This window comes from Chiloscyllium plagiosum, unplaced genomic scaffold (assembly GCF_037043375.1).
Source record: "Chiloscyllium plagiosum isolate Xiang-an unplaced genomic scaffold, Cpla_swu_hap1 HiC_scaffold_21, whole genome shotgun sequence".
Classification (NCBI taxonomy): Eukaryota; Metazoa; Chordata; class Chondrichthyes; order Orectolobiformes; family Hemiscylliidae; genus Chiloscyllium; species Chiloscyllium plagiosum.
The window spans coordinates 30,480,661-30,506,062 of NW_028270159.1; the positions used below are offsets into that span (position 1 = coordinate 30,480,661).

Below are 25,402 nucleotides of genomic sequence, written 5' to 3' on the forward strand. Positions count from 1 at the left end.
TAAACCCTGCTTTCCCAGTTATTTCTCCAACACTGTCCTGTACAGGGGAAAGGTGGAACTTGTCAAAAAGTTGCAGTAAAACATTGTGTGTGTGGATGTGTGTTTGTGTGCTATTTTGAGACCCCCCGCCATCCAAAAGGCAGCAGCAGGCTTGCGTTTGGTCTCCAGTTTGGTGTCCCAGAGGAGGGGGGGGGGGGGGGGTAAGAGGCCTCAGCAATGTTGCAAATCTCGTACATACAAGTGCGTGTCTGCTCACAAACCTAAGACAGAGAGAGGGAGCAAGGCGGGCAGAGTGAGGGAAAAGGAACCTTCAGAAAACCAAGCCCCATAGGAGCGTCCTTGATTCAATTAACTGAATAATCAATTATCCGAACGAAATAAGACTCGTCTATCTCGTTCAGATAATCAAGCTTCCTCTTTATTACTGGAGCTGACAATACAGGTATCTCCGCCCTCCCATACAATCAGCTAGAGACAAATCAATATAAGAGTCATATAACACGGAAATAGACTCTTCAGTCCATAAGCAAGGAAGATATGGTTCTTGGAGTACTTACTTGCTTGTGGTGAGCTCTCAGCAGATGCAGAGGAAGTTTCATTTTCTGTGAAAAGGAAATTTTAGAAGAGGAAATATTTGAAAATCTAGAATTCAAACTGCCCGTAAGTAATATGCTCAATTATTTATTACACCAAACAATATTCACAAACATGTGAAAGATAAATGCATGTACTGAGAAACAGGCACTTATATACAGTACATTTACAACTGAACACTAAATGTCTAAATGTCTTGCAGTATGCCATGTTGACATAGTCTGATGGACATTAAAGCTACACTATTACCGTAGTTAACCCTTTGAGTACGAGAGGAGCAGTTTTGCTTCAAAATGAGCAATTGATTTAACATTTTAATTTTATTTAATAAACAGTGCAAATGAAGAAATGCTGTCAGGTTCCATAGATTCATCTAATTCTAGTATAAAGCATTTAGGATTTGAATGCCAAAGCTTGAGATGTTAGATGACAAAGTACTAGATGTGCACATTTGGAAGGTTGTAAGGAAACATGTCACTACTCAAAGGGTTAAAATCAATAAGTGCTTGAAAAAAAATAAACATGTACCTAGGTGTGCTCTCACATGTGCCCGGAAACAGCTGTAGTACTTGTACTTCTTCCCACAGGCACCGCATATATAGGCCCCTGAAACAAAGAAGGAGTCAGAATATATGCAGTGGCTGTTCACTATTCAGGTGCAGAAAGATATGATTTTTAAAATATTTCCTTAAAAAAAAAGGCCAAGTAGTAAGATTTTCATTTAATTTGAAAAATACCAGCCACTAATTTCATGAATTACCTTGTGTCTTAAACAACATACCAGTGGCTCTCTAGAGCTCGGTGTACAATTTTTCCTTTTCCATTATAAACAAATTCAACAGTACCAAAGTGATGAAGAGAAAAACAAAATATGTTCTGGATGTAGGTTTGCTCGCTGAGCTGGGAGGTTCTTTCCAGACGTTTCGTCACCCTACTAGGTAACATCTTCAGTGGGCCTCCGGCAAAGCAGTGTACATGATTCCTGCTTTCTATTTATATGTTTGGGTTTCTTTGGGTTGATGATGCCATTTCCTGTTTTTTCTCAGGGGGTGGTAGATGGTCATCCACCCCACCTACCACCCAGTGAGAAGGAGAACAGGAAATGACATCACCAAACCCAAAGAAACTCAAATATATAAATAGAAAGCAGGAATCATGTACACTATTTTGCCTGAGGCCCAATGAAGATGTTACCTAGTAGGGTGACGAAATGCCTGGAAATGAACCTCCCAGCTCAGCGAGCAAACCTATACCCAGAACCTCAACCTGAGCTACAAATCTTCTCAAAACTCGCTAAAACAAAATATGTATTACAGCTGCAGACACAGCACAATGCTGCAGTAAAAATGCATGCCAAATCAGTAGATATGAGCAGTGCAATTCACTGCCAAATGCTGTTTTGCACAACGAGGATTGGGGAGATAGTTTCTTTTTCAACCTCAACCATTTGGTTTTTTAAAACATAAAACTATTTGTACATGGTCCTGTCATTAGAGAGTTTTAAAAGCCCTTTTTAACTTCACCAAAATTGATTAGATAAAATTGGCATCTAATACCAAGAAAGAACTAGGTCTTCACTGCAGTATAAAGCAGTAACAAAAACAAATGCTGGAAATGGACAAAAGATAACAAAAACAAGAAACAGGTGGATTAACCATCAGACCTTTGGATGCCTGAGATAATTCTCACAATGGACAATGACATGAAGTGCAATAAAAGGAATTAGTAGCAAAGACAAATAGCATATGACCAGCTACAGCAATAGGAGATATTAGAGAGGAAGAAAAATGACTATAGGGAAGGAAAGCTGTCAAAATAGGAGAAAGTGAGGTCTGCAGATGCTGGAGATCAAAGTTGAAACTTTATTGCTGGAACAGCACAGCAGGTCAGGCAGCATCCAGGGAACAGGAGATTCGACGTTTCGGGCACAGGCCCTTCTTCAGGATTCCTGAAGAAGGGCCTGTGCCCGAAACGTCGAATATCCTGTTCCCTGGATGCTGCCTGACCTGCTGTGCTGTTCCAGCAATAAAGTTTCAAAGCTGTCAAAATAGCAAGATGGAACAACTCAAAAAGAAGAAATGGAATTCAAGCTCCAGTATTTCTCATCTTCTTCAACATACCCATTTTACAAAGTTTATGTGGAGGCAACTAGCTATATCAGGTACGGATAATGTTTGAAATTATTAAAATTGATGTTAAGTTCAGAGGGTTATAAAGTTATTCCTTGAGCTTGCACTGAACAGTGCAGTAGGTCAAAAATAAAAAGGTCAGAATGGGAGCAAGGCTGAGAATTCAAGTGACAAGGAGCTGACAGCTCAGGATTAAATGTGCAGGTCAAATGGAAGCACTTGGTAAATGATTACTTAAATCGATACTCAGTCTTCTCAAGTGAGCAGGTCACTGCACAATAAGCAGCAAGAACAGTGTATTAAGATTGAAAGTATATCTTCTAAATCAAGTACGGTCTCAAATGTAGTACACAAATTTCCAAGTGCAGGTTCCTCCACAGTGGGGAGATCAAATAAGATTGGGAAAGAGAGAATTTGGACCTTTTGTCTTAGCATATTATTGACAATGGAATTTGCATATTTGGTACTGGACCGTGATTTGTGCTGTTAAATCTCACCTGGTTTATCTAGCTTCTATTTCAGAATGGACCTACTTTGGGCTCTCTCTCTCATTTAGTTTACATTTCTCCTAATAAGCTTCGTTCCATCATCTGTTGTAATGATCACATCATTATGCTTTGTGTTTAGGCACATTACATCATATTTTCTCATTGTTTTACTCTTTCTTCCACTCTACTAGGATCTATTTAAGTTTGTTTCCTTCTTTTGTAAGAGGATAATGAGTTTTACGCTAAACCACATCTTAACTTTCTCCAAAGATGATTTTATTATCACAGTAACTATGAACATAGGAATCAGATAAACAAATTGCATCAATTTAGTTTAAACTCTTAGTTTAGTGCTATGCCTGAGACAAACTGATCCTTAATTATAATATGCTAAATTATAAAACTAATTAGTGCACAAAGTGACAATTATTAAAACTGAACCCCTTCCTAAAATGTCAGGTATTGTTCATTCCTTCCTTATTACTAAACAAATCATTAAAAGCGTGCAGAGAGGACTTTAATTTCTTTATTGTCATGTGCTCCTAATTGTGAATTAGTGGTCACTGGATCAAAGCAACCCCTGCTGCAGTTGTTCATTTCTCAAGAATACGTATGCCTGACCTATGAGGAATATACCAGCATTTCTGCACCAAATATAAAAACATATTATTAGTTCTTTATTCTGAAATGTTTTATGCTTCAAGATTGTTTCTAATAAAGATTCTTCAGCAATTGGATAAATATACAATTTTGGAGCAAAGATGTTTAGAAAGTGACAAAGGATACTCAGTACTCAGAGGGTTAACTATTCATCGTCATACTGTAATGAAGTTCTTTCAGACCAAAATACTGTGCTGGAGAATAATAGCACCAAAAATCTTTGCCTGAAACAGACAAAATTCAAATGATTCTTCACAACACAGTTACTGCATTATTTCATCAATTTTTTTCAAAGAATAACAAAAAATTGTCAATATGACATGATATGATCCATGCTGCTTGTTACCTTTGGAAAAGTCAAGATGCAGCAAAGATATTTCATAATGCAGGTATGAATAAGATATTTCTGAAATAATTCAGGACTTGAATACGTCAAAGCACGCTGTTTAGAAGCAACTTGCGGCTTTAAAAAATCTTATTCGTTACTTTCAATATAAACAGCAATTGATCAATCCAACTTATTTTTGAAACATACCTAAAATATGTTCCCTTTGAGATCTCACCTTTGAGGTGCATTCTTTGTCTAGAATGACTGGCAGTGCAACAGACTCTTCCAAAATCTCGATAATCAATTTTGCTCTGTGCTTAGTGAACATGCACTGTTTTGTGCAGGTAGTTTATTGATTATTTCCCAAGGTTACAGCACAACTTTACATGGAGGCATACTTAATTTCGAGCATGAGCAGTAAATAAATTCCTAAGCGTGGCTGTATTGTGCAACCCTCACATGAAACCAATATCACAAAATAATACATTGATCAGAAATTGCAATAATGGCCCAGATCAGAGGTCGACACACATTTATAATCCCAACAAAACAAAGAGGAAATGATCCTGAGCAATGTGAAGCAGAAAACCTGATTGGGTTCACTCCAGCTACGTGCAAAGACAAACTTAGAGGAGATCAAACTAAAATCCTGCCTACCACGAGGCAGTTGAAATCAATTCATTAAATTGTGGGGAGGCGGGGAGAGGTTGTTGGAAAGAAAGAAACGAAAAGAAACGAAAAGAAACGAAAAGAAACGAAAAGAAACGAAACGAAAAAGAAAGAAAGAAAAAATCTTGCTACACTCCAATGTACTTCAAAATTAATCAATTACAGGAAACATTTCTCTGCAAAACAAAGTGATGTATAAAAGCAAATCTTCATCAGTTTAAAAAAAAAAGACAAAGCTCAATACTATTCAATAATAGATTGATACCAAGAGTACTCACTTAAGGAAACTATTAATGTGAATTACAGCTACGAACTGCAATTCTATCATATTTGTACTTGAAAAACATAGATTTCAGTAAAATACTGTGATGAAAAGCAACAGCTGCTATATTTTGGCAATGTTTCTGCTCTACATCATTTTTCTACTTATTTGTAGAATCAATAGGCTACATAGTTACTCAGTACATGTGCTACTGGAAATGACAATTAAGACTACTCCCTACACAATAAGAATCTCACCAAGAAAACAGTATAATGTCAGGACCATTCTTACAGTCCTCTGTTATATGGGGCCCACCAAAGGAAATACAAAATGATTGCTTAATAAAGTTTTAAAATTGCAGAGTAAACTGGACACCAAATTGTGGAAAAATCAAAAAGATTAATGCTCAATAATGTGAATTCTGTGGACATTTTCCCCCCAAGTTCCTTTACTTTCACACATCCCAACCAAGTTAAACAATGAGCAGTATTTTTCTTTTGGCTGCAATTATAAACTTGTAATTATTTTCACTCACTTAGTGAAGCCTGCTGTTGTGGTTTCCACTCCATATTCTCTTCTCTGTCATTCATTTGGATTGGTGTGCCAGGCTGCCCATCAAAGTCTGTTGGGAAGTAATAAAGAAATTAGTGTATGAGATTTGGTTGAATATTGTAGTGTGTTCTGAAATAATTCCAAACTAAAATGATAAGGGAACTAATGCAAATAATCAACAAGGACTCATGTTTGTTCACTATCTAATCAACCCTGCTAAAATTTGAATATGTACAGCCAGGGAATGGGGTCAGGGATGGCAAAGGACAACATTTCCTCATCGAAGGGAAAGCCCCACCTTGGCAACTATAGAGAAAACAAATCATATGTTTGCCTTTGTTTTCCTTTGTGACCATTTTCTACACCATCCTTAAAATTCTCACGCTGCTTGAGATTTACACATCATATTAAGTCATTTCCCAAAAGATAAATAGAAGGAATTAACAGAAATAAATTTTAGATCTGGTATGTAATGCGACACGGTGAATTCACACTGTTATAGCAAAGGAACCTTTGGAAGAGAGTGAAATAATGCTAAAATCTTTACGTTAATTCTATGTGTAATATAGCTAAGTCCAAAATTAAGGTTCCAAATTTAAGCTAACATTACAAAGAGAGAAGACCAACTTGGTTGAGCTTGATTGCTTGAGATTGTATGATAAGATATAAAAAGGCATAATCCTGAAATATATATTTCCTTGAGGTCTGCACTCCATGGGTCGAAACACGTTGTCTCCATTATCGCTGCAGATATTATTTTTGCCTTTCCCTACATGCTAGAACAGTTCCTGTAAATTGTAAAGTACTACGTGCAATTTCACTGTTCAAGTGAGGAGGGTACAAGAAATGCGGGAATAAGCAACCATCCAAATACACATAAAAACAGCTGCTTTAAGACCCTGTTCAAAAGGGCTACAGCACTCCCGACCTACAGAGGGAAGAAGACCTCTGTATTCGCCAAGAACGGATATCCCCGCAACGTCATCTGCAGATGCCGAACAGACAAACAATACAATGAGAAAATGCCACGACCGAACTCACTAGCCACGCTAGCTTACATAAAAAATGGCTCAGTACTGATTGCCAGTCTTCTCGGACTACTGGGATTCATGACAGCCCATAAACTGACCACCATGCTCAGCCAACAACTCACCAGGACAAAAGACCCGATACCCATCTTGTGCAAGACTAATGTAATTTACAGGATTCTATGCAAAGACTCCATGAAACACTATATAGGGCAAACAGGCAGACAACTACCAATCTGCATTCACCAACTAGCCATTTAACGTCATGACCAGCTGTCCCGAGTAGCTATGCACACAGGTGACAAGGACCACAAATTCGACTGGGACAGCACAACTAAACATAGGACAGCAAGAGAATTTCTAGAAGTTTGGCACTCAGCCACAGACTCCATCAACAAGCACACTGACATCGACCCAATATACTACAATGAACAACTGCAACCAGCAACCAGATGCAACAGAAACTGAACCAAATAAATTCCAGAAGACACAGTATAGCGGTCTTTCACAGGATGCTCCAAAGCATTGACGATGTCGCCTAGACAGGGGACAAAACATCTGCAAATCAACTTCCTAGCTCGATGAATGTACCGACATCCATGACAAATGAAAGAATATAGGCCAATCATAGGAAAAATATTCAAATGTTAAATTTAACATTGATCTCACTCTTTGTGCACCTTTTCTGCAGCCATAACATTGCATTCTTCGCTCTGTGCTATTACCCTAATACACTGTGTTGTATGACCTACCTATAATAAAATGCAAAACAGAACATTCCACTGTACACAGGTATATGTGACAATAATAAATCAATTCAAAATAGAGAAAACACAATCCACTGTTAAGCAGCTGGTGACAACAGTCGAATAAAAAGAATCAACTTCACAGAATCATAGAATCTCCACAATGTGGGAGCATGCTATTCGGTCTAAAGACATCCCATGCACGCTCACCCCAAGCCAGTAAAGCTGCATTTCCTATGGCTAATCCACCTAGTCTGCACATCCCTGGGCACTAAGGACAATTTAGCATGGCCAATCCACTCCCTCAGATGCTGCCTGACCTGCTGTGCTTTTCCAGCAGCAATCTACCCAAGCTGCACATCTGTGGACTTTGCGAGGAATCTGGAGCACCCAGAGGAAACCCATGTAGACACAGGGAGATTGTGCAAGTTCCAACAGAACCAAATAAATTCCAGAGGACATCAGGCTGGAATTGAACGCAGGTCTCTGGCACTGTGAGGTAGTGTGCTACCACTCCACCTTGATTAGGCGTATTCAATGCAGATTTTAGCGTTTGAAGTATCTATTTGGGATTTTTGAGGTAGAAAGGGGAACCAGTGAAAACATTTAGATTTTCAGAAAGCTTGCCTTAAGATATCCCACAACGGACATTGTGCACAACTTGTGCTCATGGGACTGGAAAACAAATATTATGGATTAGGGATCAGTTAAATGATAGTAGGAATAAACAAGCCACTTTCACAACTGGGTATAACTTAAGTGGACTGTCACAAGGGATCTCAGCTATTTATAACCTGTGTCAAATTATTTAAACGAGGAGATAAAATGGAAGAGGGAAAAAAATAGTAGGAAGTTGAGACTATTGAATTAATCACCCATAATAAACCTCCTGAATTTTATAGCCATTGACTTCAATCATGATACACCAGAAACTGATTTTTTAAAACATTATTTGTGTATTCTGCCTTCTGTTTAATGCCTCAAAAAAGGCATGTAATCGCTATTATTATGCAACGTTTCTTACATTCTTATGAGAGGTTTATCACACAAGGACAACTGTGGCCAAAGTAGGTGATGGCTGGGTCTTTCTGCATTGTAAACTATTATTATTATTATTATTACACAAACAATTTATTTTAAACAGAGAAATGATAAAACTCTCAATACCATGTATTTTAAAATAAAACATTTTGCAGCACATGGAAAATATCACTTGGTTGATGAAAGGAAAAGAATGTAATTTCATGGATAACTTCTTGTTCAAAATAATTGAAAGTCAGTCACGAGGATGGGACTGGTTATGCTGAAGCAATAAAATCCAAGTTTCTTTGGTCACCCAGTAATTGTCAGACATGAAAATCCCACATACCTAAAAATCTCCTATTCGAGTTACTGATAAATCCATCATAATCTAAACAAAGTTGTGACTGAGACTAGGTACAGGTGCTTGTGATCTCACATTATGCCTCTGATAAACATCACCTATCCTTCTTCAAATTCTAAATATGAAAGCTTGCAATCAGTTTGTCAAGGTTCAACATAAATTATGAAAAAAATCTATTCCAGCATTCTCTGAAGTCTGGTCAAACATTTACACCTCCAAATTTTTTTTAAAAGTACCTAGGATCTTGGTGCTTTTTGTATACAACTAACTTACCAAAATTAAATAGCACTTGAGAATTGAGACCACTTATAATATTTTCATACTTTGAACAATGTAAACAATTATAAAATACATCAGTAATATGCAGTAAACAATTTTCCAACTAGGCGAAAGTGAGGACTGCAGATGCTGGAGATCAGAGTCGAGATTAGCGTGATGGTGGAAAAGCACACTATCCGAGAAGCAGGAAAATCGAAGTTTCGGGCAAAAGCCCTTCATCAGAGACCTTCCTGATGCAGGGCTTTTGCCCAAAACGTTGATTTTCCTGCTCCTCGGATGCTGCCTGACATGCCGTGCTTTTCCAGCACCATTCTAATTTTGACCATTTTCCAACTTCTAACACCAAAGTTGTTTTTGGCTGAATTCTGATTATTTAAACACTTGCCCTGCCAAAACTGGAAAAACAAAATAAAATGACACAGATTTCCAGTTCTGATCATATTGTAGAGCCTCAATAAGTGGGACATTTTCCTTTTATCAAATTTTTAATTTGCTGATTTTCCTCTCTTCTACCTACAATAAGCTGAAATGATATGGGATGTGCGTACACTTGGAAAGGCAAGGACCGATTAGGGTTGTCAACATGGCTTTGTGCATGGGAATTAGTCAGTCAATAACTTTTTTTAGATTAGATTAGATTCCCTACAGTGTGGAAACAGGCCCTTCGGTCCAACTAGTCCATACCGACCCTCCGAAGAGTAACCCACCCAGACCCATTTCCCCTGACTAACGCATCTAACTCTATGGGCAATTTAGCATGGCCAATTCACCTGACTTGCGCACCTTTGGATTGTGGGAGGAAACCAGAGCACCTGGAGGAAATACTAGAAGAATGTGCAAACTCAACACAGAAAGTCGCCCACGGCTGGAATCGAACCTGGGACCCTGGTGCTGTGAGGCAGCAGTGCTAATCACTGAACTTGACTGAATTTTTTGAAGAAGTAACAAAAGAGGAGGATTTATGAGGGCAGAGCATTGGAGATGATCGATGTGGATTTCAGTAAGGCATTTTGACACGGTTCGTCATAGTAGACTGATTAGCAAGGTTAGATCGCATGCAGTGAGAACGAGCCATTTGGATACAGAGGATGGTGGTGGAGGGTTGCTTTTCAGACTGGAGACATGCGATTAGCAATGTGCCACAAGGGTAGGTGCTGGGTCCACTGCTTTTCATCATTTATAAATATGATTTGGATGTGAAAATAGGGGTCACAGTTACTAAGTTTGCAGATGACACCATAATTGGGGGTGTCGTGGACAGCGAAGAAGGTGACCTCAGAGTACAACAGGATCTTGATCAGGACGCCAATGGGCTGAGGAGTGGCAGATGGAGTTTAATCTGGACAACTGTAAAGTGTTACATTTTGGAAAGGTAAATCAGGGCAGGACTTATACACTTAATGGTGAGGCCCTGGAGAGTGTTGCTGAACAAAAGAGACCTTGGAGTCCAGATTCATAGCTCCTTGAAAGTGGAGTCGCAGGTAGATAGGAGAGTAAGGGAGGAGATGTTTGGTATGCTTTCCTTTATTGGTCAGTGCATTGGATATAGGAGGTGGGATATCATGTTGCAGCTGTGCAGGACATTGGTTAGGCCACTTTTGGAATATTGCATGCAATTCTGGTCTCCCTTCTACTGAAAGGATGTTGTGAAACTTGAAAGGGTTCAGCAAAGGTTTACAAGGATGTTGGTCAGAATTGGAGGATTTGAGCTACATGGAGAGACTGAACAGACTGGAGCTATTTTCCTTGAAGTGTCAGAGGCTGAGGGGTGACCTTATAGAGGTTTAGAAGATCATCAGGGGCATGGATAGGGTAAATAGACAAGATCTTTTCCCCATGGTGGGGAGTCCAAAACTGGACACCATAAGTTGAAGATGAGAGGGAAAACATTTAAAAGGGACCTAAGGACAACCCTTTCACACAGAGAGTGGTGTGTGTATGGAATGTGCTGCCTTGGGAAGTACATTTACAATATTTAAAAGGCATCTGAATGGATAAATGAATAGGAAGGGTTTAGAGCGATATGGGCTAAATATTGGCAAATGGGTCTAGATTTATTTAGGATATCTGGTCGGTATGGATGAGTTGGACCCAGGGGTCTGTTTCTGTGCTGTATATCTTTATGACTCTATGAGTTGTTAATTTACTGGTGGCAGTATTTGATTTTTGAAACTGAAGTCTTCAATATTCCTAGATTTGGCTTGCAGTTACCTCACATTACACTCAATAATTTCACATATGAATGGAGTGGAACACAATTTTTCTTTTTACTACCTCTTGATTTGCTTTCTCCAGCAGCTGCCAAGAATCTAGTTAACAAATGCTAGGAGTGATTAGTTGCATCCATGACACCAAAATATCACAAAAAACATTCATTTTCATCGAAACGCATACTGACCAACTACAAAATATGTGGTTTAAAATCGACAGTAATTTATGGTTACGGCAATGTTCCTAAAACTTACACTTAAAAGCATCAAATTCTATTTGTTATCATTACAAATACAGTGGAACCTCGATTATCCAGCATTCGATTATTTGAACAAGATTGCAAAGTCCTGATGCTTGGTTAAACTGTGTTACCCGACATTCGATTATCCAAAGACTCCCTGTACGTGTTGTTCAGATAATTGAGGTTCCTCTGTACTATTGAAAGGGCATATAGTGTTCAAAGTAATGTGGAAAATTGATATGTTAATACGATGTTCCCATTCAGAATCTTCTGTGAGCCAGAGTTTGCAAGTTTAAGCTTAAAAAAAAAGGTGAAATTAAAACTTTTCTCCCCACACCCCCCAACAGTAGAGTTAAAGATCATCAAAAGTTAGAACTACAGACATTTTAGCAAATAATTGAAACAAACAATCATGTTTCACATTATGGAGGCAATATTGAAATAAAGCTATGACACAGTTGAGACTAAAAATCTGGTGCATAACATACTCCTTTCTTCAGGAGCTGCTAATTCTGTTAAATTACCTTCCATCACGACAAATACTTCTAACCTTTCTCATTTTGCTTGGGGTCACCATAACACTGGTTTGTCGCCCTTCTCAGCTCCTCCAATCAATTAGAACAGAACAGAATCTCCAGTGTGGAAACAGTCCATTCAGCCCAACAAGTCCACACAGACTGTCCAAAGAGCATCCCACCCAGACCTTATCCTATCCCTGAAATGCTGCATTTCCCATTGCTAATCTACACATTCCTGGACACTACAGGCAATTTAGCATGGTCAATCCACCTAACCTGCACATCTTTGGTCTGTGGGAGGAAACCGGAGCATCCGGAGGAAACCTATGCAGACATAGGGATAATGTGCACATTCCACACAGACAGTGGCCCGATGCTGGAAACGAATGTGGGTCCCTGGCACTGAGGCAGCAGTACCAACCACTGAGCCACCATGCCATTCAATGGAATCATGGCCGTTCCACCATTTCTCATGTCTACATTCCTGCCCTCTTCCCATCACCCTTGATTCCCCTACTGAGCAAGAGAATCTATTTCAAAGTCTAATATACAAAAGGACTGTGCCCCTACAACTCTCAGTGGCAAGGAGTTCCAAAGACACTCAACCCTCATATGTCCATCCATTTTGCAATCCCACTGAGTGTAAGTATCTCACCACTACATCCTTCCATTCCATTTTATGCCACTTTCTGCTTCTTCCTGCTGTCTCTACCATTCGTCTGAACACATTCTCTCTTTGCAATATACGCCAATGCAATTTCAATCGCTTCTCATCTACTTTCTTTACAATTTTCACCTGATGTATTGATTCCTGATCTGGCTATTTCTTGGTACTCCACACAATCAACTGAGCATTCCCATCTCTAGTATCCAGCTGTTACGCCTCTAGCTTTGATGTTGCTCCAATTTAAACACCCTAAAAAACAGCTGGTCTCACAGCTTTCTTGTAAATATACAATTCTACGATATATTGTATTTCTTCCAATTACTCCAACTGGAACTAATCCATTGTTTAATTTATATTCCTCCATAATCTGCACCAAATTCTCAAGGTACTTCTAAATTTTCTCAAGGTCTTCACACACAATTCTTTACACCTTCACTCTGATCCTCTTCCTTATGCTCAAAGTAACAGTCCATAAACTGGGTCTTTGGTCTACTGATCTTCATAACCTTATCTTCCAGTGTTTGATCTCCAGTTTTCTAGATATTTAGTCATGTCCTCATCATACTCACTATGTAGCTCAATGTCATCTGCAATCACCACTGATCATGGCACTTCCCGATTCATTTGCTCAGTTAGAATAATGAGGAGCTTAATGCTGATGCTTGGTCCAGTCCAACTTTGGTTCTTAACAGTATTATCCATTAATTTAAGATATTTCAGGATAGGCAATAAAATGTTGCAGTGCCCAAGAAGTTGGCATTATGTCTTGCATGCAGCGCCCATATTTCAAAGGATGCACAAGGGGCAGGCACTATTATATGACAACAAAAAAAGGCAAATTAAATTAACTTTTTTAAAAACAACAGCTCTGCTAGTTCACACCCTCTGGATAACAGTCAGCTGACTTCCTCTGCACAACAGAGGAATGCCCTAGACAGAGCAAATGTAGAGATCAAGTGATAGATGTGCGAATGGGCTCTTGTTAGATCTCCACTGGAGCTAGACCTGAAGTGGTGAAGAGGTTATGATGATGGAATGGTAATCCATTATGCCCTGCAGTCATTGATTCAAAACTTCAGGCTCTCTGCCTTTATTCCTGATGAAGGGCTTTTGCCCGAAACGTCGATTTTGCCTGTCCTCGGATTTTGCCTGTCCTCGGATGCTGCCTGAACTGCTGTGCTCTTCCAGCACCACTGATCCAGAATCTGGTTTCCAGCATCTGCAGTCATTGTTTTTACCTCAAATCCCAGCCTTGATGATAACTTAGGACTCTTGCTCAATGTTCGTGTCTCTACCTCTAGTCTAGAATGCTGAGGTTCAAGTCATGCCTGCCGTAACATGTATGAGCATGTTCATTAAAAATAAATTAGGGTGTTACATTGTCAGGTGGAATATACGTTTGGAGGAAACAAAATAGGAGGTAAAACTTCAATCTGATTTCAGCTAACAATATTGAAAATTCCCTGATCTCCTCAGTGACTCTGCAAGTCAAACCACAGCATCATCTCTTTAATTAGAAGTTGTCAAAAAATGAACTTTAGTTTCTCTTCCTTGTTATGGGAAGAAAAAAAAAGTATAGTCTGAAAACAGGACTATAAAAACGCATGAGAAATAATAGATGCTTTGATATTTAATTGTTCTCATTATGTAAAAATTAAAAACACACAACCAATAGATTAAGTACCTTGAGCAGTACATTATTTGGAAGAAAAACAATGGAAGGAATGTGTAGAATGTTTCTTGTCCAACAGGCTTCCAAATAAACTAACAAACATACCCAATTGTAATCAATGATGGCCATACTGTGCATAATGAAACCATTATGAACTCCCTCTTCTAGTTAATGCAGCAGATATCATCGTACTGCTCATTGTGAGCCGGCGGTTATATCATATTACAATACCAAGGATACTTATACTGTAACATCAGGGTCATTAACATACATGATTTTATTTAAATTCCATCATCAAAAGTTCAACACACTTAACTGTTTTCAAATTAAAATTACTTCAGATTAGGAAAGACACCACCTCTGTATCCAATTCACTCCCTCTGTCACACAGCCATTTTTTAAAATTCAAATGAAAACCTGCTCCAACTTATGGAGATATGCTTACTGAACACAGAACTTAGTTCAAATGATAGTTACAAAGAGGTATATAATGCAAACACACATTCAGCTTTTGAAATCTGTATTCTAAACATTCTTCTCCAGATTTGGCAAATAACTGAATAGTCTTCGTAAATGACTAAAAAAATGCATTCCATTATAAATATAATCCAGTTTAAATGCTACTGATGCCCAAGAATCTTTTCACATTACATTTGACCAGAATTAGAGGGGTTCTTTTATTCACATAACCAGCTTGCTTGGGAGAGAGAGAAAAAAAAACTTCAGGGCACATCCATTTGGGAAGAAGCTAACACTTCCAAGTAAAAGATTGAATTAAAAGGCAAAGAAGTTTAATCTCAGAATCAGCACAGAAAGAGGTCAATTAGCCATATGTGTCCACACCAGTTCTCCAGATGAGCATTACGAATTTGCACCATCCTCCTATCTCTTTTCCTTACTCTTGTACTAATGTCATTGTAAAATTTGAAACGTTAACCAGGTAAATTATTTACTGCAAAGTACTTATTTTGATTTTCCTATTATCAACTATTTACATTGGGTTTTCTATTTAAATTGCTGCCAAATAGGTCTCCAATTATAAAATATAAACAGGAAATAGGTTTAGTATGGGATTCCATAAAACCTATGGTATAAAAAGGCAAATTTAATCCAATTAGTGGTTTTGAAGTGAATACAATATAATTTTATTTTAAAATAAATACATAGGTAGACTCAAAATGTTGATATTTACCACTGGATTGATTATTGGGTTGATCCCGTTCAGAACACCGTTGAGCCCCATCCTCACCAATCACAACACAGATTTCCGCTACCTCACGGGCGTTACTGTTGATCTTGTGATCTTTGGGTTCATCTTGCCACAACTCAGCATGCACTTCACTCTCATCATTTCTATTTTCAGTCTTTATTGCTGCATGAAGGGAACTCATTGTGTTGGCCTTCATCCAGTACTTCTTAAAATTTTGGACAATCAGGCGGAGTCACTGCAACAATCCTTTGTACTGTTCAATTTCTGTTAGGGGAAAAATATATATTAATGTCTACATTTACCTTTCTGACTAATTTTATGTTTTAGTGAGAAGAATAGATAACTACAGTAATACTTTAAAAATTGTTAGAAGTGTTTTGGTCTGGTTGGGTTGTTTTTCATTTTCATTTTGAGGGAAACAGTGCATTTCCTTTAGCAATATTATTGTTGTCTATCTGTTCTACGGATTGCAGTGATAAGTTACCAGCCACCATTGATGACTTTTTAAGAATCATTTCAGTATACATTCCTCACATGTAAGGTGAATAGAATTACATTAAGGTACCTAATATTCCAATTTTGGGGGTAGAGTACAAAATGTAGACTGAAGTTTACTGCAGTCCTGCCTTATGGGAGATACTTTATTTTGGCTATGACATTAAAAAGAGCCACCCTCCATCCTTTTGGGTAGGTGTGCAGAATCCCAAACATTATATTAGAAGAGATCTAGGCGGCTTACCTTATACCTTGTCTAAATTATACCTCAGTCTACGTTGCTAAATCAGGCAATCTTCTAATTACTATTTATGGTAGCCATTCAGGTGCAAAGTAATTGTTATAATGTAGGGAAGATAAGGATGACCACAGCTTAAAAGGAATATTTTTGTATATAAAATGCTTCAGAATAGCTTGAAGTAACAAAAAGTCCCTAATGAAAGAGCTTGCATTTACTTTCAACCTTCATTTGTGTGTGCCACTCCTTCAAACACCAGACGCAAAAATTTGCTTATTTGATTATATCTAGGTATTCATAAATAGAGCATAAGGAAAAGGGGTTTGCTTTTACAGATATTTTCTAAACAATCTGTTCCGAGATGTTATTACACTATTCTGGAGTAGGAAATGTTTTTCCACAGGATATTTCAAGGCAGTCATTGCTGCAGCTAGTTTATGCACTACAACTGTTATTTATCAAAAGGATGATATAATTTCAGTGATGAGGGTAAATGTTAGCCAGGATATCAGTACAAATCTTCTGCGCTTCAAGTGCCAAGGGATGTTTTATATCCATCTGAGATTAGGTTGAGTTTCAAATGGGTGTCTCAAAAGTCAATACTTCTGAAAGTATTGTCTCAGTATTTCACCCAAGTGTCAGGCAAGAGGTTTGACTCCATGGTCATCTAATATGGGAGGTGCAAATTGTACCTCTGATTTAAGGCACAAAGTGCCTTAATTTTAATATCTGTTTATTAATCTCACCTTTATAAGCAAATTAATATTTTGAAGAAATAATCTATTTGAATCCACATGGACACAACATTAGTTGAGCTTTATCCTTCGTTGATCTATTAAGGTTTAGTGAAAACAAAGTGCTTGTAGGCAAATTTTCATATGTTCAAAGGTGCAGCAAGTAACCTGTTCAGTTAATGCACAACTATGTTGAGCTGCAAAAAAAATGCAGAAAAATTGCTGTTCAACTTACAGTAGAGGGCAGTTTAGAATAGTTCAACACTCATCAGCTTGAGCTGCCTGCTCAAGTCAACAAATTTTCATGTGTTTCCCCAAGAAAATATTCTAATTTTTTCAAATCAAAGTTCACAGCTGACACCATAAGTCCATGGAGGAAAAGCAACAAAGCCCTGCTGGAGGTACATTAAGAGGTTTCACAGAGTTTATTTTGTACGTTTGGCAGACCATTATTTTAACAAAGTCAATGCATTAATTTTCTCATCAAATAAAATATGAAACGTCCATACCATCATATTCATTAATGGTACTTTCCTTCCTACAGTTATGAAACTAGCAATTAGTGTTGGATTGTAAAGCTATTCATGTCTGATAGCAATTAAATTATCCTGATAGTAAATCTTTCATAACTATATCTTCAATATGAACATATAAGCATGTAAACTTTAGACAGGTGTTGTTTGTGCTTCTTGAAAGAACAAAGCTTCAAAGCACATTATCGCTGAAGGCTTCATTTAATTCAAATTTAATCATGATATTTTTTCTTGTAAAATTAGTCAAATCCAACTTTAAATGAGTTGTATTGCCCTTGGGAAAATTATCAACAAAAGCTGATGAAAACTTATGAAACTATTTAACTTTTCACAGATCACTTACTGCTTAGGCCAGGTGCGTGGAGGTCTGGATTTAGTCACCATTAATTTGCAGGATTTTGGAGTTAAAAAGACTTTATTAGCAGACGGTTGATCATTCACAAAGCACAACACAATTGTGGTAAATATCCACCTCCAAAGAGTTACAAGGATCATTTCTGGAACAATAAGATCAACAAAGGTTTCTGAGCTAAGATGCACTGAACCTCCTGAATGCCTGCAAGGAAACATCCTCAACCAGAGCTACAAATCTTCTCAAAACTCGCAATCCTCAAAAGAATTTAACTTGCACCGACACAAGATTTCATTTAAAAAAGACCAAGCACCTATGTGAAATTTCAAAACCCCCACAGATTACATCCATTACCATAGACTAATGACAACCCCGACTTCTTATGCTACACCTACAGGTTGTTTGCAAACTCCACTAACTGCAACCTGAAAACGACTAAGTTTCAACATTTCACAAAAAATCTGGGCAATTTTCAATCATTTAGAACAGATGGGACAGAATTTAACTGCAGTCAGCCACATGCACCACCATAAACATTCACTCCCTTCATCACTAACACAGCAACAGTGTCTATGTACCAATTTCAAGATGTTGTATGGTAATTCACCAGGGCTCCTTTGACAGCACCTCCCAAAGCTGGAACCTCTAACATCGAGAAGAGCAAGGACAACAGAGTCAGGCAGACACCATCATCTGTAAGTTTCCCTTCAAGGCACACACTATCCTGACCTTCACGGTTTCTCCATTATTACTGGGTCAAAATCCTGGAACCCCTTCCAATACTACAAGTACAGTTACACCATTTCAATAGTTCATGAAAGTGGATCACTACCACTTTCGAGGCCTAAGTAACAATACACATACCTTGGGAATGAATAAAGAAAATTACATACCATTGCCAAGAGAACCATTCCTACTGGCATCACAACCATTCACAATGCATCAGTTGAAGCTACAGAATAATTTTTCAGCCAGTATTGAACTACAAACAAGACCTATCATACTTGCTTCCAAGAGAGGGTTATTTCATACATTTCTTCACAACATCGAGGCTGTAATTTAAAGTGACAATTGCTCCTCTATAGAATAGTCTTATATCAGGCAACAATTCCTTTTTATTCTGGCTGCTGCTTAAGGTAAACATTGACAATTATCTCCAAGAAAGTGCTCTAAGGCATTGTTCACAAATAGTGGAAGGTGTACACCATGACTATAATGCTTAGTAGTCAATTTGTGATGTCCCTTTAAGATTACTGATCCAAAATTGTCAACATTGGTTATTTTTCAATGAGCATTGAAAACTGCTTCTAAACGTTTTCCAGCTCATTAGAATGTTTGAAGTTGAATAATTTCTAGATGCTATGGGAATAGAATGCTTTCTGGTTAGCAATATGCATGCCATAGATTTCTAATAATTGAAAATACAACCTAAATATATTAAATGAAGTACAGGTTATACCTCTAATTCAGGAATTCTAATTCTGTGGATTAGCATGTCCTGTTGCCATGATCCGTGTAGCACACTTGGTTTTCTGAAGAACCTAAGGGCTTCTTGTTTTCTGGAATTATGCTGACAACCTAAAAAAAAAAATCGATATTCTCTAAAAATAAGTGTTTTCCATCTAAATACTTAAAAACTCCCATGCTGGCCCGGACATGTGACATCCCATAGTCCAGTAAAGACTCATTCCTGACACTGTACAACCAGTACAGCATTATTTCATGATGAGTTGATGTAACTACAATTGTACATTCTTACCTAACTGAATAAAAACTATATTTGAATTTATACAAAGTTTGCCCTTTCATAGCCATATTTCACAGTACTTACTATTGCTGAGTATGATTATGATCCATTTCAATTGCAAGATGATAGATGACTAATCAGCTTCCAAATTCTCTTACTTTGCTCTAAAATTGGAGTCTTGAAAGCAAGGGTTGGGTACTCATATGAGCAGTCATAATTACAAGACATGCTGCATAAAATTGTGTGTTAATTGTATAACTTAAAGTCAAATGCATACAAAATGAAGAATGGTGGCAATGAATATGGAGATAATCCTTCTGTATAAAGCAGTCATCTTTCTGACTCTTCGATATGGCTCCAAAAGTTGGACTATATATAAACACCACCTCTAGAAATACCAAATGTTGTTTGAGATAGATTCTCTTGGGAGGACAGGTGTGTTAACATCAGCAGCCTAAAAGCTTCCATGCTGGTGTTAGCTGCTATGATATTCCAAAACCAACTCCACTGAGCTGGCCACATGCTTAGAACACCCAAGTTCTGACTACCAAAGCAAATCATCTTCATCTTGCTAGGAAGGCACTTGAACAAGAGGAGGACAAAAATCATGTTTCAAAGACTCCCTGAAGGTTTCCCTCAAGAAATGTATTGGGTCCATATTCCTGACCCAGAAAGTGTGGGCTCCAATCCTACCTGTCCTGGAAATGTTTCACAACATATGTGCACGGGGTGACTAAAAATTATTCTGGTAAGGGAGAGCTGGAGGGATCATTCTTTAGATAGCAGAATGCAAGCTTTTCACAACATGGCCCTGGACCTGATCCATCTTTCAACTGCCTTCCTATCTCTTGATCAAGAGTGGGAGTGACAGGGTGGATCATGAATATTTATTAGGATTCTGCAAGTATTCTGCTTCAGGGTGCAGTTTGTCATCCAGATCAGGCTACTATATGATGTCACAAAATGTCCTTGATGACATCCTTTCACAGTACTTTGCTTAGCTCAATTCAATTTGAGTTGAGCTAATCCTGTGCCTCCAATGGAGAAGATCGTCAGGTTTGTCTTAGATTTAAGCCTGCCATGAGATAGCCCCACAGCATCTCAACTGTGGAAAATATTCCAGATTCCTGGTCAGTCAGTAGCAGGTAGACTTCCTGCCAAAGGAACTCAGATCCTTCACAAGCAGCACTATTCCTGGGCTTGGGAGTTTATCTTATACCTGATGAGGAATCCTAGCTGGCAATCTGGCAATAGCTGCAGGTCAAAGTCATCTCTCGCCTTAGCTGCTGGACAAGACTGTTCATAGTGTTATCCTCCAGGGATCGTATGCTAAGAGTAAGCCAAATGATCACTGCTATGTTATGACATTGGTTGATCACTTTGTTACAAACTTTTTGGAAGGATCAAACATACATAAGATACGCACGGACCTCTTCTGGGATAAAAAGCATTTTTGGGCTGTAGTGGAAGTTCTGAGTCTCCCGATTAGGAATGGTAGTTTGATGCTGGTGTGCCTCTGCATCCAAATGGCAATTTTTTTGCCTTCAGATCTGCTACAATCTTTTATGTTGAATCCCCTCCTAAATGAGTGTCCTGGTTATGTATTTGTTTTGCCTCAATTATGACACATTGTCCCAGTTTGTGGATTGCTTTCACTTCCTTACATCTACATCCAGATATGTCTTACATCTACATCCAGACATGGAATCCTCACTTGTCCATCTGGGATCTGGGGTGAAGAATGTTGCAAGCAACAGTCCTGCACAATCATTGAATGATTTACTTGCAGCATGGGAGTTCTCATTCAGTCTTGAGGAGTCATTGGACCATATACAGTACACTCTGATGCAGTAGGCTTCAGCCTATTTTAGTTCTACAGAACAGGCTGTTGCTAAATGTTTGGGTGCAATTCCGCTCACGCTCTGACCTGATGCAGAGCACAGTAGACTAGTCAGAAGGCCTCATGGATCTGCTCCAGGGCCAAGCCATGGTGGCCATCAACAGGGAGACAGTCATGGAAGGTGTTACTACATCCAGCCACCTGTCTCTAGTTCACTGTTATGTCCACGTCAGAGTATCCTTACAGACAGCACGCAGCCTCAGAGTATGCTTCAGGTCTTCCATGACCAGTGGGCACTGCAGGGGATGGAATGCATCATCACCACCCAAAACAATATTTTAAATTTAAACATTCTAAGTTTCCTTTAAAAGTTTATTTTTTGTTGTAGTGCCCTTTAGAAGCAGTATATTTTATCATAGCAGAGTAAAAGTAGAGGATCATGTGGTGCAGTGGTCATGTTCCTATACCTTGAGTCTCAGAAGAAATGGGCTGAAGTCTCATCAAATGAACCAATGTCTATGGAAGTGTCTCATAACACAGCAAAACAGGCAAAAAAAATTAGAAAAACAATTAGGGACACCCGCGGTGAGACGTAGAGTTAAGAGCAGCAGACTTGTGACGTTTCACATTATCAATAAATCTAAAACGGGGCATTTAATTGATTCTAACCTCCTCTTCACCATCTGACAGTGAGAAGTTTAACATACAATTTCCAAATAGAAATGGTGCGCATCCACACTATTCAGTTAAACTACATTATATAGCACATAATAAGCAGTCTCAATTTTGCTCAGAGTTAAGGGAGTTAACTCCCCCCTCCCCATTTGCATGAAATGCAGAAAGAAACATCAACTTAAAAAAAAGTTTGCTTGTTCAAGAAACAAATTGCTTTAAGAATAAATAAATCCTTCAGATAACATGTATTATGACTTTTTGACTACTGGTTACAACTCTGCCAGAACATCCAGATGTACTTTGACACAGACGAAGTCAGGCGCAGGGGTGAGAGGATCAAAAACACAATAGGTCCATGGAAACAGAGGGAATCACCAAATGCAATGAACAGTTGTTGAAATTGGGTGGAACACAATTATGAGTTGTTACCTAGAAAGCTCCAAGCATCATGAAAAGCCTGCCTGTCACAGGAACCTGATCAAACTACCCAGACTCCCTTGTCATATGCAAAGTTTCAGGTGGTGGGCTGCACGTGAAAATGGCATGCTTACAGCATCTGCATTAATCTTTTTGTCTCTGTAGGAGGGATTAGGTAGTGTCTCAAGACGCATTTGTTGCTAAGACTACGATCTTGGAAGGGTGACTGCAGTGATTCCAAAAACTTCCAATGATGCTAACTGCTCAGGATTGTGGAAGAAAATGTCAGTATTCTCCTAGTTAGATTCCTGATCTTTACTGAACACATGAACCCCAAACCCCAATCAGTTCGGAACTGGAAGTACTCCAATTAACCTGATTTTGGCAACTGTGACTATGTGAATGAAGTTGGCATGACCTCCTGGGCATCCATACACCTGCTGCAAGGATACCTGTGAGATTTGAAGATGGCAGCTATTAGAAGTAAAAACTATGGAAGTGTCACTGATAACTGTGACCTTGCAGGTTTGTTGTTGCAGTTTGTGAACAGAAGTGAAAAAATATTCAGCTGGCCAAGGAGAAGTCCTAGAGAAAATAAAGTCTAAGAGAATTATGCACCTTTATAACTTATTGACTTCTGCAGCAAATATAGCAGACCTTGCAATGCCAGATCAGGGCTCCTAAACAGCACTAGGTAATGCTTAATATTGCCCTTTTCAGAAAAAAAAAAGTCAAATGAGGCAGAATGCTGCCACTAGCTGAAAGCAGCAGTAAGATCTTGTAGCACAAGCTGCTTGCCCAGTACTGCAATGGGCACAGAATAAAAAAAATGTTTAAAATAATTAGTGTACAATTGTCTGAAAAAAAACAAGTGCTGATGTTTTAGATACTGGTGGCAAAAGTGTTGAAGTTACTTATCCGAATCTATCCAATTTACCCGATATTAAGAAAATCTTGATGTATAATCAGAAAACAATTTCCACATAACTGTGGATGCTTTTGAAAACAACTTTTCATATTTTATAAGCAATTAAATAAAATGCCAGGTCTAATATATCACTCCTTACAAATGTTAAAAAATTCAAAGCATCTGTTTCAGCACCAGTTTTCAAAGAAATAAATTAATGACCATAGCTTCATATTTAAGCAAGAGGAAAGTGATCAACAGGTTCATCAAGCATGCCCCAATACAAGTTAGTGTTCCTTCACTGCAGATCAGCTCGTGTGATAATCTGCTTTGCTACCCTTTCAACTTCATGAAACTGATGAAAATAGGAATCATCGTTGGTCACATATTTGACCTTAGTAATCAAGTCTGAAAGTATTTTCATTCATGTTCATGCGTTCTACACATAACTCAACCTAAGCTACAAGTCTTCTCAAAACTTGCTAATGTCTGCCTTCCATGCTTTCTTATCCTCCCTACCCCCTCCTCATAATTGATCAGTCTCAATTTTACTTTCACTGTGTTAGGGTCCCTAATATTTTAGTTTTTTTGCCTTGCTATATTATTCTTAACTGTCCACCTTTAATCTCCTGCTTTCTTTCTCCATGGGACTCAATCAGTTTCCTTTTGATTCCTCTTAGTTTTTACTCAACATTTGTGATCTGATCTGCTGTTTCTGTAAAGGAGATGATTGTTGGTAATAGTATCTTAGTTATGCTTAATTGTGTGCAGGCAATGGGCATTAACCAAGGAATTGCTTCAACTTTCTGAAAAGACTGGTGTTGGATTAGGAGCCGTAAAGTCAGTCGTTATTGCACAGAAGGTCACTCAGTCCATTAAGTTCATATCAACTGTGAAACAATCCAATTAGTATCATTATGCCGTTCTACCCTATAGCCCTCCAAGTTAATTTCCCTCAATTGCCCAGCAATTTTAAACACAAAGATTTTCTGTCTCCCCAATCAACCATTCACATAGGAAGTAATTACCATGCAGTATAAAACAAAGTCTCTCCATCTCTTTCCCAAAAGATTAATTCTGTATCCCCTTACCAATGGGTATAGTGCGTGACTCTAAATAAATGATTTGCTTTCGGTTCCATCCTTTACTTATTGATCTCCTGGATTAAAACAACTATTTTGCTCTCACTTCACTTCTGGAGTCCAACTATTTGGCTCAGGCTTGGACGAAGACTCTCTTTTCAACCTCTTCAGTCAGCAACAACAAAAATTGTTTCAAATTCTTTTTAGCAAAGAAGTATTCCTCTCTCCAATTAAAACGCAGTTAACTATATGTTTGTAAAAGTAAGGCGACAATCACAAAGGCTTTACAGAAGAGATCAAGAAAGTTAATAATCTAAAACAACTCAACAGCTCAATTCTGAATGTGATTAATGGGATTTGAACCTCACCTCATGCTGTTGGATTTGAACCCATGCCCCATTAGCATCAGCCTACATCTCTGGATTATCACTACAGTGATATTATCACTGTGCCAGTGCTATTTTGAGTCTATGACCCAGTCCGTTGCCATTTTGAGACCAAACACAACCTTTACACCACAGAGTCAGTACTAAAACACTGTAATGCCACACCATTAGTTATCTAGGGGCAATGTCAAGTTCCAATGATGCCTAATTATGTCAGGAGGCACTGCTCACCCAAGTATGGCAGGCCAAGGCTCAATATATGTGGAAGCAATGGGAGAACCCACTTCATGAATTCACAGATTGTGGGAAACAAAGAATCAGAGAGTGTCTCCCATACACGAAACCTGCAAACTACCTG

The 25,402-nt window shown here is 38.3% G+C and overlaps 1 protein-coding gene across 9 annotated transcripts in view; it reads right to left on the minus strand.

Moving 5' to 3' along the window:
• Nucleotides 1–25,402, minus strand: part of znf618 (zinc finger protein 618) — a 129,232-nt gene that overhangs the window by 45,708 nt on the left and 58,122 nt on the right. For 4 of the 9 annotated variants that reach the window (XM_043720058.2, XM_043720056.2, XM_043720052.2 and 1 more), the window contains exons 2-5: nt 15,621–15,902; nt 5,666–5,752; nt 1,123–1,200; nt 558–602 (exon numbers count right to left, since the gene is read on the minus strand). In XM_043720058.2, the coding sequence (XP_043575993.1) occupies nt 558–602; nt 1,123–1,200; nt 5,666–5,752; nt 15,621–15,834 (424 nt within the window). In that variant the 5' untranslated portion in view covers nt 15,835–15,902. Of the gene's footprint in view, nt 1–557; nt 603–1,122; nt 1,201–5,665; nt 5,753–15,620; nt 15,903–19,449; nt 19,569–25,402 lie in introns of all 9 variants that reach the window. The other 5 variants (XM_043720059.2, XM_043720057.2, XM_043720054.2 and 2 more) reach the window with 4 other exon arrangements.